The 21,726-nt window shown below is 44.6% G+C and overlaps 1 protein-coding gene across 7 annotated transcripts in view; it reads left to right on the top strand.

Annotated features, from left to right (window-relative positions):
- WDPCP (WD repeat containing planar cell polarity effector) overlaps positions 1-21,726 on the top strand; it is a 2,103,513-nt gene that overhangs the window by 839,941 nt on the left and 1,241,846 nt on the right. For all 7 annotated transcript variants that reach the window (XM_069234220.1, XM_069234221.1, XM_069234222.1 and 4 more), the window contains one exon: positions 721-912. In XM_069234220.1, the coding sequence (XP_069090321.1) occupies positions 721-912 (192 nt within the window). The remainder of the gene's footprint in view (positions 1-720; positions 913-21,726) is intronic.

The following is a 21,726-nucleotide window of genomic DNA, read 5'->3' as shown; positions in this document are numbered from 1 at the left end:
AATGTTGTCCTCCACACACCAGATGAAGTACACAAGTTAGTCATATCTCTTCCTATGTATACATAATACAGAAACTCCTTGTCTTGTTTCAACACATGTAATATATCTCAAACTGGAAATTGTTGTCTGGGGGTCACTATTGCTTTGTAGACATCTTAACTTACTATTCTGTAATGCTAACATCTTCCGACAATTCTGAAGTGGTCACAATTTCTTACACTAATACACCCACTGTTACTAAAAGATAGAGATTATGATCATTGTTTTCCTACTTTTTCATGATATATCTATATCCATGTTTGCAGACTTGCTTCCCTTAAGTATGGTGCCAATCAGAGTGGTTCTGAAGTCATATTCTTTATGTAGAACATGTGGGACACAGCTTTCCTTTTTTTTTTTTTTTGGGAAAAAAGACAGTTTTCAACCTTCTTCCTCACTTGAAGACGGTACTCGTTTTTGTTGGTAAAGGGAAGGGTGGGCCGATGTGAATGATACTTAAACTTCAAGAGCCTGGACTTTATGCACTGTAATGTTTTCAGGGACACGTCATCTTAATTGTGTGGTTTGTCATGATTTGGGAACACTTTGGCACAAAGTAGCCTGGTTCTTGATGGCGTCCAATAACATATTGTGCGTATTTGGATCCCATATTTTGAGCCAGTACGAATTGTTTTTTTCTTTTATAACGTCTAATAACATCTATTTCTTTTTCATTTTTAGATGTCTTATGTTGACATGCCAGGGCCGACTGGAAGAAGGACTGAGCGACGCCTGGCCATAAACTGCTTGCAGGACATGGCCGTTTGCTGGTGGCCAACCTTTAATGATGATGCCTGGCGTTGGACACCTGTTTCCAGTGAAAGGGACAGGGTTAACCTGGTGCTGTTGGGCTGCGCTCAGAGCAGACTTGAGGTAAATTCACAGTGTGGTTAATTTACATTTATATTTATTAAAATAAAAATGTTCTTCAACAACAAATCAAATTCAGGAGGGTGTATGTCACTGTGAGCTCTGTATGCAGATCCTAAAACAGAGTGAGCCCTGAAATAGCATTTTTTGCCAAACAAAAAGTAATCTTCTAAAAGAAAACACACAGTGGAGTCTTGCAAACCACTGTTTGTTTTCTTTAACAAGATTACTTTTTTTTAAAGAAGTAAAGAAAACAAGAGTTGAAAAAATGTAAATAAACAATCCTCTTGCAGCCCTATCTCCAGATGCTAGTAAGGTTACTTTGTACATCCTCTAAAGCTCTACTGTTGGGGCTTCAGATAGTTGAAGGATATAAACCTCCCTTATTGTGGCACCACTGTAGTATGGCCCAAGGCAATACAATGAACGCTTCCAAAGTCAGTGCTAAAGAGGGATTGTGTTCAGAAAGAGTGTCACATTCTAGTAAGACAGTTGAACCGGGATACTCCTTTGAGAGAGAGCATGACCTTTATGAAAGCTTTTAAGAAAACGTAACATAAGCTTCATGAAGAATCTTGATTGCATTTTTAGTTTTTTGGTCGGAGAACCGTTCCTCTCCCAACGCCACTGACACCAGAACACTGGGATGCTTTTGAATTCGTAGACAGTGAATAAAATATGAAGACACATCTATTTGAGAAAGAGGGGATTTGACAATGGTGTTAAGAGAATTATGCTTGGATCATCATACAGTGATGGCATAGTATCTCACCTTGGGAATGTCTTGGCGGTGAATCCTATGTTTAGATTTTTCTACGTACAACGGCATCTTAGCAAAATCTTTTTAAATTCTTTAGTCAATGAATCATTTTGACATATGTTTCAAGTGGAAACTGTTTAATTGTGGTATTGTCTAAGATGTGGCATCTCCCAGCCTATAAGAGCACACATCACTTTGAGGTAATGGGTTTCAGTCCAAAACCAAGATCTGAATCCACTTCTATGCTTGTGTGACTTGTTCAGGAAGACCTTCATTCATTAAAACAAAATTGTTTCACAAGAAGTGGTAGGCAGTTTGTAAACACAAATATTGCACCTTAAATCCTTTTCTAAATAAAAGAACAACACATTTAATAATATGAGGATGCATCTCCAACTCATTGCCTGTATAGTTATTAATCCCATCATTTATTATTACAGGAAGCTAAGAACAAGATCCATAAAATTAAGAGAACCACACTTATATCTAGAAATCTTACAAAGAAATCCACGTATAATGATTTAGCACTCATTACTCCATGACATATAGAAGATAATACAGAAAATTAAAATGAAGATAGGCCCAGATCATTCAGCTGTGATTCTATGAGTGTTGTGTAGGAAGCATGTGCAATAATTTATATTACTGATGTCTATAGAAAAAAAGATCTGAAATAAATTGTTATAACCAAGCTGCTCAACATTGCCCACTATTGGACCTTACTACTGGTACTGCTACTGGGAAGCAATGGGTCCATGTGGAATCACATATTTTGGTTAACCCAATATATGTACATGACCTTCGCTTCTGCGGCATCACTACTATCATTCCTCCTTATTGCCTTCCACGTGCATCACCTTGACACATCGGTTGGCCAGTGTCTACAGCTCTGGGTTCCTGTTCTGAACAATCACAACTTCCCTCTGGGACTGACAGATAAAGGTTTCTGCAGATGGTTTACAAATCAGACAGCTACATTGGCCGGTCTCAGCTTCCAAGGTAAACCCCTCTCCGCTAGTGCTTTTGCCCCCAGCTTTGCTTTAGATACTGACCATCCACTAGATGTGGTACAGTTATTGCACTGGGCCCTTACACCTGTTGAAGCCTATTTGAGATAACACCCAACTACGAAAAGCATTACTAACTCCTGTCATCTTCTCAAGCCCAGTTTCAAGCCCTTGACCCTTGGAATGCCCTTAAATGGGAAGGGAAACTGGGAATCACACTAGATGATACCTCATTACACATCTGAGTGCAGACTATGACCTCTTTCATTTGGTCCACTTACAAAGAAAACCGCTTTAAAATTCTCTTGAGATGATATCTAACACAAGTCTGGTTGTCGCTTATTCCTGGGTCCAACCCGCAATGCTAACATTGTAAGACCGATTGAAACACATTGACACATGTAGTAGTTTTGCACTCTAGTTTAATCCATCTGGAAAGATGTGCTACATCAGATTAAGGCTATTACGAATATTACTTTACATGGACCCTTCAACTTTACTGCTAAAATTGGCCTGGGTTCTTTCCACCTTCCAAAACTCATTTAAGGTTTAGGTCTTTGTTACCCAAGCTTCTCAGGTAATCCAGTCCAGGAGGATGATCCCAAGTCTGAATAACTGCAACCTTGGTATCCACAATAGATGAGGTAAATTGACCCCCCCACCCCAGTAATTTTAATGTCAGACCTCTCATGTTGATGTCATTGGTTGGGGGAAATAATTTGCCCTGTACGTTCCGTGGTAAGAGATGGCTCTACAAATTATTTTAACCTACGTAGATCGATAACCCTCAGTTAGTTTCACATTTTGGAGGTTGCACTGTACCCCTTTTTCATTTTTGTTCCTTGTTTTCTTCACATTTGTTTCATAATTTATCTGTCAGCTTACATCAGTATTAACAGTGGCCTCTTTAAATCTCTCAGACTACATACCACGCCTTTGATACATGCTTTTTGGATTTATTGCACCCATGCCACAGTATGTAACTTCTTAATGCATATGTGACTGATGCTTTGTCTGTTGGATTTTGTTAACTTGTGCCCTTCGAGATTGATCACCCCTTAGTAGAGTCAATTAGTGATACATTATTGATTGAAATGGCCCTTCCTGCAGTGTTATCCACAAACACATTGCCTTTCTCCTCCTACTTTTTCTGACCATCTTTTTGTTGACCTTACGACTCTGAGCCCTTTACCACTGCTAACAAGTGCATGTGCTTCTCCCCTAAAACATGGTAACATGAGTGTATCCACAATTGGTATACTTAGTTTACATGCAAGGGTAGCCCTGTAAACATGTCTTGGGCCTGACACTGCCACCCGACTTGGCATGTAAAACCTCATGCCAAGAGTTAAACTCCCCTTTTCTTACATATAAGGCACCCCTAAAGTAGACCCTAGGTAGCCCATGGTGCAGAGTACCATGTAAGCAAAAGGCAGGCCATATTCTACGTTTTGATGTCCTGGTAATGAAAAACTCCCAAAGTTGTTTTTCATTACTGTGAGGCTTGCCACTCTCATAGGCCAGCATTGGGAATTCCTTATAATACTTTTAAGCTGTAATTCCTCACCTAAGAGGAGTAGCTGCATCATGTTTAGTACCATTGAAATGGTAATAATAAATCCTCTTTATTGGTAAAGTTGGATTTCTTATTACTATTTTAGAAATGCAATTTGTTTAGAAAGTGGGCATTCCTCTGCACTCACTGCCCTGTGTGTTACAGTATATCTCCAATACACGTCTGGCTTGGGCTAGGTGACAGCTACCCTTGTGCATTCCCTCTAGATACCCACAACACAGGACACTCAGCTACATCTGCATTCATCTGCATACTGATGGCTCTTCCTGGGGAGGAGGTTGGGAAGAGCTCCCACTTACATCTGGAGTCGAGGCTGACCTGAAAGGGGAGGACCTGTGCACTTCACAAGAACTCTTTGCAGTCACCCCCACATCAGTCACTTTTCAGTATAAGTAATGGGTCCATGACCCACTAAAAACAATACACTTCAGGACTCAAGGAAACACTGCTGGAGTGAAGACTACTGTGTGCCAGGATTGCCTCTCTGCCAGGATTGACTGCTCCCAGGAACTCCTGCCCTGCATTGCTGCGCCGCCCAGCTGCCTTTTGATCTGTACCCGGTAGCCCAAGACTCATTCGCCAAACCCAGAGTGACTGTGAGCGGCTTTTGCTTTCCATTGCCGCTCACTACTTCGAATCACCCCGAGCATCTTTGCCAAACTCTGCTGCTTGCAACTATGGTCGCCTGGAGTGGCCCTGCTGAACCTTTGCCACTCGCTCCTTCAGATCACTCCAAGTGGCTTTGCCAAAGTCTGCCGCTTGCATCTTTGGTCATCCGGAGTGGCTCTGCCAAACTTTCCTGCATGCAGCTTTGATCACCCTGAGTGGCCCCATTAGCTACCGCCACCCATATTCTCCATGCACCTGGCGTGACCTTGCCAAATCTGGCAGCTGCACCATTCCCCCACGTTCCCTACCTGCTTTCCTGGTGACCATGCCTGGGAATCACCCATCTGCTCCCAGACATGAGCGCAGCCAGGACGTTTCCGTAGTCTGTGCAATCAACCACACTTGTGCTGAAGAATCCCTGGCACCATGTCTTCGATCGCATCATTGATTATGAACCATGCTTTATGTTTGAGCCTGCAAAGGAAATATTTAACCAGTTACAAATTGGATCTGTATCATGCTGATCTTAAATTAACCAGATAAACAAGCTTTATTTTTCTACATCCGCGTGCGTCTCTTTTTTGTGGTGCACCTCATGTGATTATTGTGTGTGTGCTGCACAAATACTTTACACATTGCCTTCTCAGTTCGGTCTGCCTGCTCTGCGCCAAACTACCGGAGGGTGAGCACAGGCTAATTTATGTTGTGTAATTGACTTGCCCTGACTAGGATTGTGATCCCTACTTGGGCAGGGTGGATACCTCTGCCAACTAGAGACCCAATTTCTAACAATACTGTTGTTTTTCTTAGTATCCACAATGGAACATCAAGGACAACTGATATGTATACTTAATCAATACTGATGTCATGCACTATTTTGTTATTCTTTATAAACATCGACTTGAATGGTACACGCATTGTACTCAGTTGTGTACACATTGTACAACTTATTTGCTGTTGTGGAACATAATAAAAATAATTTTCTAAAAAGAAAAAAATTATTGATCTAAAAATGAGAAATTTCAAAGTTCTATTTGAGACCCAAGAATGCCCGACAGTAACATGTCCAAGCCTAAATTCTGTTTAAATCTCTGTATTATAAGAAACCACGTGGTATGACCGTGGTATGAGGCAAATAACAAATACAGTGGCATTCACGTAACTCTCATCCCCACCTCTTGGATCGCATCATTGATTATCAACCTTGCTTTATTTTTGAGTCTGCAAAGCAAATATTTAACCAGTTACGAATTGGATCTGTATCATGCTGATCTTAAATTAACCAGATAAATAAGCTTTATTTCTGTATATTCGTATGGAGTCTCTTTTTGTAGTGTACCTCCTGTGATTACTGTGTGTGTGCTGCACAAATACTTTACTCATTGCCTTCCAAGTTAGGTCTGCCTGCTGTTCGCCAAGCTACCAGAGGATGACCACAGGGTAATTTATGTTGTTAATTGACTTGACCTGACTAGGATTGTGGTCCCTACTTGGGCAGGGTGCATACCTCTGCCTACTAGAGACCCCATTTCGAACTATACTGTTCGTTTTATTAGTATCCACAAAAGAACATCAAGGTTAACTGATATGTACACTTAATGACTGATGTCATACGCTATTTTGTTATTATATATAAACATCAACTTGAATGGTACACACATTGTACTCCGTTATGTACGCATTGTACAACTTATTTGCTGTTGCGGAACATAATACAAATATTTTCCTAAAAAGACAAAAATTATTGATATAAAAATGAGAAGTGTAAAAGTTCTATTTGAAAATCAAGTATGCCAGCCAGTCACATGTCCAAGCCCCAAATCTGTTGTTTAAATCTCTCTGTTGTGAGAATCCACATGGTATGAAGCAAATAACAAACATAGTGGCATTCAGGTAGATCTCATTCCCACCTACAGTAAACATATTTCTTAATAAATTGTTCATTTTCTTTCTCAATAACAAGCCAGACCGCAACCCCTAAAAGGCTACTGGCGGGAAAGAAAGAAAGGCAAAAATGAAGAGGCAACAGATCAACAATATGATGAAATGTACTAAAGGTTCTTTGCAGTTCTGCACCTCCTTGCTTTCCAGAGGAGAGCTCTTTCAGCCTGCACTAGTCAGGGCATCATTACCAGCTCCCCCCTCCTCTCCCAGTGTCCCAATCCATGAAATAGCCAAACTGGAAACAGTGCCTGGACTGTCCAGAAATCTCTTTGAAGGTCGAGGCATAGTTGACCTACATAAAGGCATATCTCTTCCCCATAAAATCCAACTTGAGCTTAATTTGGATGCCCACTGATACCACATGGACACTTTTCACCACCTCTCTTTGAATGCCCATCAATGCCTTCTCCCTTGCCAACATGTCCGCATTCAAATCTAGACAAAACTTATTCCATTTTGCCACTTTCCTCTGGATTACTGCTCCAAGGTTCAAGTCTCTCGGTTCGCTGACTGTAGTACTATCAACACAGTGCCTGCTTCAGCCCCCATTGAATCAGACGTCTTAAAGAAAGCCAATAAGGAGTCTTTACTTCCTCGTACTTAGGTTGGTGACAGATGCCCCCCCCCATAAGCGCCTCAGATGTGATTGAAGCTGGGATTCCCAACACTCCTAAAAAATTGACATTTGAAAAAACAGTAGGAATAGCGAAATTAGAGTTCTTACAATATGTATAGTTTCGACACGCAATTCCTAGCCTAATTGTGCCAAATGTCAGTAACATTTTGATTTTTTTGCTAATAGTAGGTCATCCCCAGGACAACGTAAACAATTCAAGGCACGTAGTGAGAGAGTCTAAGAGGCTCCGAATCTAAACCCTGAGTGAGAATGACTCTGCAAGTGTGTTTTATTTTGTGGAATTTCTACTCCGCGCAAGTACAGATGCTACTGGATGTGGAAGTGCACCCGTGTACAACCAAAGGCTTTTTTACTCACGCCTTCCATCAGCTGAAAGGAGACTTAACGTGTGTAGAAAAGGGTTTGTAATGCTTAAGTTGCATTTGGCGAACGCCCTTTAAATCTGCGACTTGCATGTTATTCCCAATTCTTGACCAACTCTTGAAATAGCCGCTATCTGGGGTAGTGATACCAGCTAGAATCTTTAACATGTGTAGTATCACCCTTTGTTACCATCCAGCCCATTCTGGGGTTAGCAGAAATAGCTTAGATACTCCAGTCAAGCCTTGTCTGCTCTCTACTGTAGAAGACCTCTTTACTGTAGTTGGTCCAGAGATATCAAGAGCATAAACCCTTCAGTCAGGCAAGAAGTAGTTCCCAATGACCTAAAACATGCAATAATGTGAATTTCAAATCTTACTCGGCCGGCTGTAGTTTTGGGAATGGCTGTCTGATGGTGGCTTTTTTCCTTTCTGAGGTCTGTACATCAGAACTGGATCCTCCTCTTGAATTGTGAATCAAAATATCTTATAGTGGCATGTAGCTTCAGAATGTTCCTCAGGTGTCAAACTGGATCCAAAAACCTTTTCTGATTAGTTCCCTTGCATGCTGATAGGTGGAGTCATTCGGCTCCGTGCTGCTTTGCTGGCGAAGTCCGTGCTGGAAGTGACATGTGGGGTGCCTATAAAGGTGCCAATCCAGCGTGCTGACCTCTGTTCCTTCTTTTCCATCTCATCAGCACGAACCCATATCGAGCTCCCCTCAGTCATTTTTGACAGATTTTTTTGACAAACACTTTAAACCAGCGTGCCTTTATGCCATCATTTTTCGGCTGCCCTCCCTAAAAAAACCTACTGGTTTAAGCCTGTCACAGGCAAATATTTGTGACAGACCACTACTTGATCTGCCTTTGGTGCTTGGAACCAGGTGCTTCAAGGCCTACTCAGATTGCAAGACAATGCATCCAAAAGCAATTTGAGAGCAAGCTATGAAGCCCCTGGCTATGTCCGCTCTGTCCCTTGCCAAATTTGACAGTGACCCCTCCCCTCAACTAAAGGAATTTTATGAGTCTGTGCACCTCATTTTTGGCAGTCGGACCCCTGTAGAGAACTTCTGGGGCCCATGGGTGCAAGAAGGATCCCAAGTGGACTTCTGCCAGTGGATTCACCGTTGGTGCCAGTCGGGTCCCTAGGATCCGTTCCTGGATCCGGACAGACCCTTGTCACAACTACACAACCTCTACTGGGATTTACTCCAGTGGCACCATTCCCGGAGGCGCCAATCCCATCATAATTCCTGGCTCCTATATGGAGCCATTAGTCAATGCCTGCGCCGACCGGACTCAGACAGTCTGAATCAGAGCCTTATTTTCCAGAATGGTCCTGAGAGATTATGAGTATCCCTATAGTTATCCCAACACCCTAAAAGCGACCATGCCCAATGATAACTGGGAACTGGGCGATGCCGGTGTTCTGTTACCTCACCAGACCCTGACCTTCTCTCTCTTTCTGCATTAGGTACAGAGGAAAGGGCCATCTTTGCAATGGTGGTGCATAGAGCGGCTGAGGTCCTGGATCTTATGCTGCCTACAGTGGAAGTCAAGTCAAACGTATTGACGGATGTGGTTCAACCAAGGGTATCCCCCTCAGAACCTACTCCCCTTTAATTAAGTCCTTACTGATATCCTGTTCAGGGCCTGGGCCAAGCCGTGCATAGGCACCCCAATGCATAGGACCTTCATTCACTGCCATCGCATGGGGACCCAGTCTTCCCTACCAGTAGCCCAACCCTGAGAGCCTGGTGGTCCCGGCCTCTCTGTCCAAAGTTAATGCTGGTGCTTTCTCTACCACACCACTGCAAAGGGAATCCAAGGCGCTGGACACCTTTGAAAGTTGAATTCTATCTTCCACTAGCCTTGAACTGCATTTGGGGCACACCCCTTGCTTATTGGGTGATACTCTTATACTGTATGGGACTCAGTTCTGCGACTGCTGCCCATGGTCTCGGACAAGGCCCAAGCCATACTCTCCCTGGCAATTGCTGATGGTAGAGATGCAGCCAAGTTCACAATATGCTGCACACTGGCTATGACCAACTTGTTTGGCAGAGCAATTGCGTCGTCAGTAGCACTCAGACGCCATGCCTATTTTAGGTTAACCTGCTTTTGGGGGATGTCCAGGCATCCCATATAAACATGCCATTCACCTGCACACGCTTTTTTGGTGACAAGGCAAACATGGCGCTTGAGCATTTCAAAGATAGCAGGGTTACCTCAAAATCATTAGGGCTCACCATGTCCCTTCAGCAGCCACAATCTGTTGATCTCTCCTGCTGTGGCTACAGTAGGGGCTGAAAGCTGTTTTCATTTCCCCCCTAGCCATCACATCCACCAGCGTCCTCAGTCTGTTCGTGCAGCAGCTCTCACAAACCTTATGGGAGACAAGGCCAGAGGTATACCCATGCTGCCACTCCTCCAACAGTCTCACCCTCAAAGCTCCTTTCATATGTCCTCACACAATCACGGACAATCAATTGGCGGCAGGATGCAGCACCTCCTGCCCCAGTGGTCAGCAATAACTTCAGACAGATGGATGCTTCAGATTGTTCAGAGGGGTTATGCCCTACCTTTTACAGAAACCCCGTCGCCCATGCCACCATCCTAAGATCGGCTGACAGAGGACTACCTTTCTCTCTTGCGTCAGGAAGTACAGGCTCTTTTGGCCAAAGGTAGGTTGTGGTTGCTGTTCCCTATGTCTTATTCTAGATCTGCACATCCTCAACTACTTACTGAAAAAAAGAAAAGTTCAAACTGCTCACTTTGTTCCAGGTCCTGTCCGCTCTGCTACCTGGAGACTGGATGGTAGTGGTGGACTTGCAGGGCACATATTTTCACATATCTGTCCTGCCAGCCCTCAGATGTTACTTGAAGTTCATTATGGAGGATTTTCAGTTTGCCACTTGCATGCTCACGTTTGGCCTTGCCAGTGCCCCTTGGGTCTCCAAGAAGGTGATGGAGATGGCTGTAATTTATCTCTGTAGGTGAGGCATACCAGTCTTCCCCTACCTCAGTGACCAGCTGTTGGAATCAGGCTTGACCCAAGCTTTTCTTCACCCACCTCAAGACTATGACGGACTCCTGCATTTGCTAGGCTTTCTATGTCAGCATGCAAAGTCACACCTGACTCCCTCTCAGACCATCCCTTTCACCTGAGCCATTCTGGACACAGTGCAGTTCTGTGCCTATCCTCAGGAGCCGTGAATCCAGAATTTTCAGGCTGTCATTTCAATATTTCAACGTCTGTCTTGGATTTCAGTGAGACTGACGCTGAGGCTGCTAGACCTCATGGTCTCCTGCATCCCACTGATGAAGCATACCCGTTGGCTTATGCAAGCTCTACAATGGGAACTGAAGGCCCAGTGCATTGAGCACCAGGGGAATCTCCGACCTGGTATATATATGACAGGGAATGGCAAAAGACTTGCAGTGGTGGCTAATGAACCGTGATTGGATCAATGGCAGACCCCTCTCTCTTCCCCACCCCTAAACTCTCAGTGGTCACAGATGTGTCACTGCTGGGTTGCAGCAGCCATCTGGAAGAGGTGAAGATCCGAGGACTCTGGAATCGGGCAGGGTCTTAGCTCCACATCAACCTTTTGGATTTGAGAGTGATGCACTTGGCATTGAAAGCGTTCCTTCTATCCATCAAATGTAGGCTGGTTCAGGTGTTCATGGAGAACACCGCCATGTGGTACTGCAGCAAACAGGGCAGGTGGGGTCATGGACACTGTTCCAGTAGGCTCTGCGCCTCTGGACGTGGCTAGAATGTTAGGCCATCTTCCTGGTCTTGCAACACCTGGTGGGTTCTCTAAGCGCCAGGACGGACATATTCAGCCAGCAATGCGTACCTGATGATGAGTAGTGCCTTCTTCCAGAGGTGATCCTAGGCCTCTTCAAAGATTGGGGAGAACCTTGTTTATATCTGTTCACCACCCTCGAGAATGTGCAATGTCAGCACTTCTGCATGCTGGAGTTTCTAAGGTTGCTCTTGCTCAGGGACGCGTTTAGTCTTGAGTGAAGCTCAGGACTCAATTACTCCTCCCCACCAGTTCCTCTCCAGCCCAGAGTTCTCAAGAAGATCAGAGATGACCAGGCTCAAGTAATTCTAGTGCCACCAGATTGGGCACGAAGAATCTGTTATCCCGAGTTATTGAGCATGGCCATCAATCCTCCGATCAGTCTACCTCTTTGGGAGGTTCTCCTGTTGCAGCAACAGGGCAGGGGTCTACACCCAAACCTGCACACTGTCCATCTACATATGTGGATATTGAACAGTGACTGCGTAGAGACTTAGATCTGCCTTCTAAAGTATGTGATGTCATTTTAGCAGTCAGGCATTCCTCCACCATGACTGTATATGCCTACCAGTAGCACAAATTTGTGGCTGCCAAATCCATTGATCCTCTGTCTGCACCCTTATCTGAAGTTCTTTTGTTTGCATTGGCCCTCAACTAGCAAGACCTTGCTTTGAGCACAGTTATAGGGCACCTTTTGGCCATATCAGTGTTTTTATGGTTGCTGGACCAAACCTCCCTGTTCAAGTCACCCTTTGTGGCTCACTTCTTTGAAGCTTTATAACACATTATCTCCCACGCCATTCATTATGCCCTAATGGGACCTTAATTTAGGTCTTATGTTATTAATGTGCTCACCTTTTCAGCCTATGCACAGTTGCACTCTTAAATTGCTCACCATTGAAGTAGTCTTTCTTGTGGGTATTGCATCTGCCAGGAAGGTTAGTGAGTTGCTAGCACTCTGTTAACCCTCTGTATACTACCTTTTCCCGGACAACCTTGTGCTTAGAATGCATGCCTCTTTTCTATCCAAGGCTGTAACACATTTTCACCTCAGGCAGAACATTACACTGACAACTTTATTTCCTTCACCACACCCTTCCAAAAAAGAAAAGGAGAGACTCAACCATCTGGATCTAAACAGAACATTATCATTCTACATCTATTCTTGTAAAAACATCCAGGTGGACGATTAACTCTTTGTGGGATTAGCTGGAACAAAGAAGGGCAAAACAGTGCAAAAGAGATCCATGTCCAGGTGGGCTGTCCTCTGCATTAAAATCTGCTATGCACTGGCCAAAAAGCAACCCTCTGAGGGTTTGAGGGCTCACTCCACCAGAGTGAAGGCTGCGACTACTGCGTTAGCTTCCGGAGTCCCATTCCTGGACATCTGTCAGGCTGCTATCAGGGCATCGCTGTATACATTTGCCATACTCTACAGCCTGGGCAATCAGGTCCGGTTTCATGAGCATGTAGTCTGTTCGGTGCTCCAGGACATTTTAGTATAAACAGTCTACAGACCCAGTCATTGATTTGGTATTTATTCTAAAGTAAAGAATCTGTGGCTAGACGTCTATCAGATGAAAAAGTTACTTAACTTGAGTAACACCTTATCTGGTAGAGACTCTGTCTAGCTCCACATTCCTTACTAACCCTCCCATCCTGCCTCTTCTGTGAGCTGTGATTTCCATCTATAAAGGTCCTTCAGGACCTCAGTCTAGCACACTGGTTCAACACCTCAGTATGGCTCTGTGCTGCTGGTATGGAAAAATAGTCACAAAACTGAAGTCTGCTAGTGAGGGCGGCACCTAACTAGGCACTGTGCACACAACTTCAGACGACGCCACACAGAGCTCAACAGCGTCACTTACCAGTACAAGGGGACTGATCATAAAAAAATGATCGGACAACTTGGGGATATTCTAAGGTATCAATCTGTAGCTAGATAGACTCTCCACTAGATAAGGCTTTACTTAAAGTAAGTAACCTGCTAGTCATGTAGTGCTCCAGAGGGGTCTATGCTGTCTCCACTTTTATTTGGTATCTCTGTACCACTGTTCCATGTTATATTTCAGCACCACCTGCAGTTAGAAATGTAGTTAGACGATATCCAACTCAATATCCTTGTTGACAAAGATGAAGAAAACTAAGCAAACACCACTTACTGTATAGCATACATACTGCTGGATGTGAAAGTGTGCAGTTTAGTAGGCCAGAGGAATTTCAAGCCACCTCCAAAAACAGGTAATGCAGTACAAAATCTGGTTCAACACACAACTATGTTTTGGTCATCAAGTCACAGCAGTGGTCAAAAATACCCAGGTTTCTCATGTATCTGAGAAAGATTCTTCTGCTGCTTCAGCTGCTACACAACTCTGAATTGACTGTGGCCTTGGCTGTGCTGAGCCTTCATTACTGTGCCAGAGACACAGAGAAATAAATTGACTCTCCAAAGACTTAAAAACCAAGGCACTTGATTGGGCCTTGACCTAAAGAATTCTGCTCATAGAATTGTGGGTCTTAAAGACCAACAACGTGTCACTGAAGTGCACAAAATGACATTGAAATATATCAGCATGGTTTAAATCCACACAGCGGAAAAACAAATTGTGAGGAAATGTGTGTACTGTATGATTTGGTTGTGCGACCACACTGTGTAATACACTTCCCGTCTCCTTTAGGTCCAATATATTTTGTTTGTGTAACAAAGGAACAAGTATAAAGGATTTAAACAGCACCAAAACAATTGAGGAAGAAATACAGTCAATATTCAAGAAACCCAACACCAATTTATAAAAGTAGAATAGATTTTTAATGTAATTTTTCATACCAAAATGAAAAAAAGATCCACCTAGAGGGCTCTGATGATACAGTATTTATAAGGTATGGTAAATCAACACATTTTACTTAACCACAAACAACCACCGGCAAATGTAATTAATTTGACGCTTAGAAACTTTTTCTAGAAAAAACTTAGGTAAGTATCAATGTGGTTACTTAGTTTTACATTAGGCAACTAACTCCAACGGGAAGCCAGTAAAGTCCACAGAAACAGTTATCTTCTCAAGAATAGCAGTCTTTAGTTCAGTTCCTGCATCATCGGCTCCTTGCCATTGACGTCTATGGAGTGATCCTGATGCAAGGGATAATGTATGCTGACAATGCGTAAGTAGGCAGAAGATACTGTTCAGGTGACAGGAGTCTTCCTGGGGTTACTCCTCAGGCATTGGCTTAGTGAGGCAACCCTGCCATAGGGGCCAACACCCCTTGAAGTCCTCTCGAGCTGGGTAGAAGTCCAGTTGCCACTGGGCAATCAGTTGCCTGGTACATCAATTTAAACAAATCCATTCTTTTGGTCGAAAGGTGCCTTCTGGCCTACCAAGCTGCAATCTCAAGATTCCCTTGAGTCCAGCAGACTTGAGGTGGCAACTTTTAAGTTTTGAGTCCTGGTCTTTGGTGCCACATGGCGATGAGGAGCAGCAATCCGGTGATCTAGGCTATCAACTTACCCCAGAAGGCTTCTTCATTTGTTGTGGTCCTGTGCTGTGAACAGGTCGTCAGCCAACTGACCCTTGGAGTCCCTTGCTTGGGCTGGGCTTAGGAGCCTAATTCTCAGTCAGCAGGACACTGTAGGCCCAGTTCATTTCCCTCTCTAGCCATCAGGTCCAGCAAGTGAAGACCACATCGGTGCAGCCTCCCCTCGCCAAGTCCTTGGTGCAGCTAGGCATTCCTTCAGTCCTTTTCTCCAGTTCAGCGATATGTGAGTTCTATGTGCCAGGGGTGTCTAATTTACTGCAATAAAGAAGGGAGCCCCTACTAAATTTTATTTGGAACCGAGATCGGAGGAACTGAAAACACAATCAAAAAACAACATCCCAGATGACTGTACTGCTTCTAAGATGGCTTAAATTGCATAGTGGTCTGACCACAGACAAATTCAACCAATTTACAACTCATACATTTTAATTATTTTTATTTACTTTTTTGTCTTTCATTTTTTCATTGCTAAACATTTAATTCTGTTTTTAAAAAAATATATATAATATTTACTCTTTTTCAAATCCTCAGATCTGTATTATTTTCCTACATATATCCAAAGTGCTTTTTACAATATTAATACATATTTGTATATTTTGCTTAAAACCTTTATACACCATACTGCCGTAGTGCTACTGTTAGAAATGGGGTCTCTAGTTGCCAGTGGTTTGCATCCAGTCCAAGTAGGGACCCTCAGTCTAGTCAGGGTAAGGAAGTCACACAGCTAAGATAACCCCTGCTAATGGTAGCTTGGCTCAGCAGTCAGGCTTATCGCTTATGCAATGTGTAAAGTATTTGTACACACACAAGGTAACACAGTGAAAACACGACAAAAGTACACCACGCCAGTTTAGAACAATAGCCAATATTTATCTGAGTAAAACAAGACCAAAGTGACAAAAATCCAACATACACAAGTAAAGATACAAAATTTCAAGGATTAAATATTAGTATAGCGCGTAGAAACACAATAGCTCCAACTGGTGCTATCATGGCGTTTTGACGGAGTCGCTTCCAGCAGTCCGACACCACTCATGAGAGTGGTGCAGGCCAGTTATGGAGTTGTACTGACCCCAGTAAAGTACATTGGAAAACGATGAGGAAACAAAGGCGCTGCACAGAGTCGGGGAGGTGAGGCGTCAATGGAGCCTGTGTGGCTTCAGTTCCTTATTGCTCGGCCGGGGAGGTGAGGCATTGACGCCTTACAGTTGCAGAGGAGGTGATGTGGAGTTGGCAGTGAGGCGCTGGTTACTTAAGACAAGGTGGGGTCAATGGATGCAGCAGGCCAAGACATAAAGCATCGACTTTGTGGTGTCTCGATCACATCAAGGGGACATAGGTGGCACAGTGGAATCGGGTGGCACTGATGTCGGTGACACGGTGCTCAAAACTCACGCCATGGCAGGACTTCAGAGGCACTGCGCCGGGGTTGGGGCTGCAGTGGAGGTCCCAGGTGTTGCACTCACCAGGGAACAAGGCTCTGGTGCAGGCACCACCGTGGAATCAGAGAGTGGCACTGGTCCTGAAGTCTTTCTGGAGATCGATGCACTTGTTTCTTCCTTGTTACACCAGAACTCACTCCCAAGTGCCCGGGAACTGGCAGGTCAGGACTCTCCGCAAGAGAGCCCAGGCACTGGTAGGTGAAGTCTTTGATGTCCCTGAGACTTCTTCACAGGAGGCAAGCTCAGTCCAAGTGCTTGGAGAAACTTTGGAAGCAGGATGTAGAAAGCAAAGTCCAGTCCTTTCACTCCCAGGACAGAAGCAACAAGCCAGCACAGCAAAGCAACAGGCAACTGTCCCTCGTACAGCATCTAGCTCTTCCTGTTGACATAATGTCATCAGTCCAGAAGTATTCTAACTTTGTAGGATCTATGGTCCAGTACCTGTACCCATTTCTGCCTTTGAAGTGGGCAAACTTCAAAGAAAAGTTGTTGTAGTGCACAAGACCCTGCCATAGCCCCAGGCACACCCCAGGGGGTTAGAGACTGCTTTGCGTAAGAACATATACAGCCCTATTCAGGTGCAAGTGTCAGCTCGTCCCACCTCTTTAGCTCAGGAAGACCCATCAGGATATGCAGGGCACACCTCAGCTCCCTTTGTGTGACTGTGTAGAGTGAATTCACAAACAGCCCAACTGGCATCCTGATGTAGACGTGTATTCCACAGACAGGCAGAGGCACAGAATGGTTAAGCAAGAAAATTCCCACTTTCTAAAAGTGGCATTTTCAAACTTACAATTTAAAAACCATCTTCACCAAAGATGTATGTTCGGTGGCATGTGTAGCTGCAGATACACATGCTGTGCATAGTCCGCCGTCTGGTGTTGGGCTCGGAGTGTTACAAGTAGTTTTTCTTCGAAGAAGTCTTTTCGAGTCACGAGACCGAGGGACTCCTCCCACTTCGGTTCCATTGCGCATGGGCGTCGACTCCATCTTAGATTGTTTTTTTTCCGCCATCGGGTTCGGACGTGTTCCTTTTCGCTCTGTGTTTCGGGTCGGAAAGTTAGTCAGAATCTCGGGAAAATTCGTCGGTATTGTTTCCTTCGGTATCGGGATAGTTAGGACAAATCGACACCGAACCTTCAAGAGCTCCGGTAGCCCTTCGGGGTATTTTCGATCCCCCGTCGGGGCCTGGTCGGCCCGACCGCGTGCAACACGAAGACTGATGGATCGGACCCCGTTCCGATTCTGTCCTAAATGCCACAATAAATATCCTTATACAGACCAACATTTGGTCTGTAACTTGTGCCTGTCCCCTGAGCACAAGGAGGAGACGTGCGAGGCCTGTCTCGCGTTTCGGTCGAGAAAAACGCTCAGAGACCGAAGAGCCAGGAGGTTGCAGATGGCGTCCACGCCGACAGGACAACAACGGTTCGAGGAAGAGGAAGAAGAAACTTTCTCCATCCACGAGTCGGATTCCGAAGAATTCTACGTCGAAGAGCAACCAACCGTGAGTAAAACGTCGAAACAAAGATCACACGAAAAAACAGACAAAGCCCATGGGACGCCACTGCCAACAGGCCATGGCTTAACCCATAAAGTAGGTGACCGTCCATCGGCACCGAAAAAGAGCGAGCTGGTGCCGAAGTCGTCCGACTCAGGTCGAGACACAGGCACGCAGCAATCTCGGGACCGAGAGAGTGGTGCAGAAAAGGGTCGACACCGAGATAGCGGCACCGAAGCTGCTCGGCACAGAGACAGCGGCACCGAAGATGGTCGGCACCGAGAGGGCACGACACCGAAAAAAAGAAAGATCTTGTCGGAGCCGAAAAAAACTAAAGACACGGTTTTGGTGCCAAAACACCCGGCAACCGAACCGAAAACCAGTTCCTACTCAGAGGAACAATCACTGTCCTCCCAACTAAAAAGACACAGATTTGAGGAGGAATTACAAACAACAGAAGTAGATCACACGCAAAAGCGGATCTTTATCCAAAGGGGTACAGGGAAGATCAGCACTCTTCCCCCAATCAGAAGGAAAAGGAAACTTGACTTCCAGCAACAAGACAAGCCACCACAAGCAACGGTGGTAAAGAAGGTAACTCCTCCACCCTCTCCACCACCGTCAACTCATGTATCACCGGCACAGACTCCACCACAATCACCAGCTCATACCACCATGAGCCAAGATGATCAGGATGCATGGGACCTCTATGACGCTCCAGTATCGGACAATAGGCCAGAGTCGTACCCAACTAAACCCTCACCACCTGAGGACAGTACAGCATATGCACAGGTGGTAGCTAGGGCAGCCCAATTTCATAATGTATCGCTACATTCGGAGCCTATCGAAGATGACTTCCTCTTTAACACCCTGTCCTCCACCCATAGCCATTATCAAAGCCTTCCTATGCTCCCGGGAATGCTAAGGCACGCTAAACAGATTTTTAAGGAGCCAGTTAAAAGCAGAGCAATAACTCCAAGGGTGGAGAAAAAATACAAGGCACCGCCCACAGACCCTGCTTTTATTACATCACAACTGACACCAGATTCAGTAGTCGTAGGAGCAGCTCGTAAAAGAGCCAACTCGCATACATCAGGCGACGCACCACCTCCGGACAAGGAGAGCCGCAAGTTTGATGCAGCTGGGAAAAGGCTTGCAGCACAAGCTGCAAATCAGTGGCGCATCGCCAACTCGCAAGCACTCCTAGCGCGATACGACAGGGCCCATTGGGACGAGATGCAGCATTTCATCGAGCACCTCCCCAAAGAATTCCAGAAACGAGCGCAACAAGTGGTTGAAGAGGGACAAAATATCTCCAACAACCAGATACGTTCTTCTATGGATGCAGCAGATACAGCTGCAAGAACAATAAATACTGCTGTGACGATAAGAAGGCACGCATGGCTGCGCACATCTGGCTTCAAACCTGAGATACAACAGGCAGTGCTCAATATGCCGTTTAATGAACAGCAATTGTTTGGGCCAGAAGTGGACACTGCAATTGAAAAATTAAAGAAGGACACCGACACAGCCAAAGCCATGGGCGCACTCTATTCCCCGCAGGGCAGAGGCACATTTGGCACATTTCGCAAAACAACTTTCAGAGGAGGGTTTCGAGGTCAAGCCACAGAAGCCAGCACCTCACAAGCAAGACCACCTACCTACCAGGGACAATATCAAAGGGGAGGCTTTCGGGGCCAATACAAAGGGGGCCAATTCCCAAGAAACCGGGGAAAATTTCAAGGTCCCAAAACCCCTCAAAATAAACAGTGACTCACAGGTCACACAACCCCTTCACACAACACCAGTGGGGGGAAGACTAAGCCAGTTCTACAAATCTACAAATCTTGGGAGGAAATAACAACAGACACTTGGGTCTTAGCAATTATCCAACATGGTTATTGCATAGAATTTCTCCGAATCCCTCCAAACGTCCCACCGAAAACACACAATATGTCAAAACAGCATATAGACCTTCTAGGACTAGAAGTTCAAGCATTACTTCAAAAAGACGCAATAGAATTAGTACCAAATCCACAAAGGAACACAGGAGTTTACTCACTGTACTTTCTAATACCAAAAAAAGACAAAAGTCTGAGACCAATATTAGATCTCAGAACACTAAACACCTACATCAAATCAGACCACTTTCACATGGTCACGTTACAAGACGTAATACCACTGCTGAAACAGCAAGACTACATGACAACGTTAGATCTAAAAGACGCGTATTTCCATATACCGATACATCCCTTGCACAGGAAATACCTCCGGTTCGTATTCAAAGGAATACATTACCAATTCAAAGTGTTGCCATTCGGAATAACAACAGCGCCAAGAGTCTTTACAAAATGTCTAGCAGTAGTAGCTGCACATATCAGGAGGCAGCAAATACACGTGTTCCCGTACCTAGACGATTGGTTAATCAAGACCAACTCGCTAACAAAGTGTTCACACCACACAGATTATGTTATACAAACCCTTTACAAGCTGGGTTTCTCCATCAACTATGCAAAGTCACACCTTTTGCCATGTCAAACACAGCAATACTTAGGAGCGACAATCAACACAACAGAAGGGATAGCCACTCCAAGTCCACAAAGGGTTCAAACTTTTCACAAGGTGATACAAGCCATGTATCCAACACAAAAGATACATGCAAAGATGGTATTAAAACTCCTAGGCATGATGTCCTCATGCATAGCCATTGTCCCAAACGCAAGATTGCACATGCGGCCCTTGCAACAGTGCCTAGCATCACAATGGTCACATGCACAGGGTCAACTTCTAGATCTGGTGTTGATAGACCGCCAAACATACATCTCGCTTCTATGGTGAAACAGTACAAATTTAAACAAAGGGCGGCCTTTCCAAGACCCAGTGCCACAATACGTGATAACAACAGATGCTTCCATGACAGGGTGGGGAGCACACCTCAATCAACACAGCATCCAAGGACAATGGGACGTACATCAAAGAAAGTTTCATATAAATCACCTAGAACTGTTAGCAGTATTTCTAGCGTTGAAAGCATTCCAACCCATGATAACCCACAAATACATTCTTGTCAAAACAGATAACATGACGACAATGTATTATTTAAACAAACAGGGGGGGACACATTCGACACAGTTGTGTCTCCTAACACAAAAAATATGGCATTGGGCAATTCACAACCACATTTTCCTAAAAGCACAGTTTATTCCAGGGATCCAGAACCAGCTAGCAGACCATCTCTCTCGGGATCACCAACAAGTCCACGAATGGGAAATTCACCCCCAAATCCTGAACACTTACTTCCAAATTTGGGGAACACCTCAAATAGATCTATTTGCAACAAAAGAAAACGCAAAATGCCAAAACTTCGCATCCAGGTACCCACACCGGCAATCCCAAGGCAATGCTCTATGGATGAATTGGTCAGGGATATTTGCGTACGCTTTCCCCCCTCTCCCTCTCCTTCCATACCTAGTAAACAGATTGAGTCAAAACAAACTCAAACTCATACTAATAGCACCAACATGGGTAAGACAACCTTGGTATACGACACTACTAGACCTGTCAGTAGTACCTCATGTCAAACTACCCAACAGGCCAGATCTGTTAACACAACACAAACAACAGATCAGGCATC

The sequence above is a fragment of the Pleurodeles waltl genome, chromosome 5 (genome assembly GCF_031143425.1).
Source record: "Pleurodeles waltl isolate 20211129_DDA chromosome 5, aPleWal1.hap1.20221129, whole genome shotgun sequence".
NCBI classification, from domain to species: domain Eukaryota; kingdom Metazoa; phylum Chordata; class Amphibia; order Caudata; family Salamandridae; genus Pleurodeles; species Pleurodeles waltl.
Note: the sequence above shows the minus strand (reverse complement) of the source record. Positions and strands in the feature narration are given on the sequence as shown.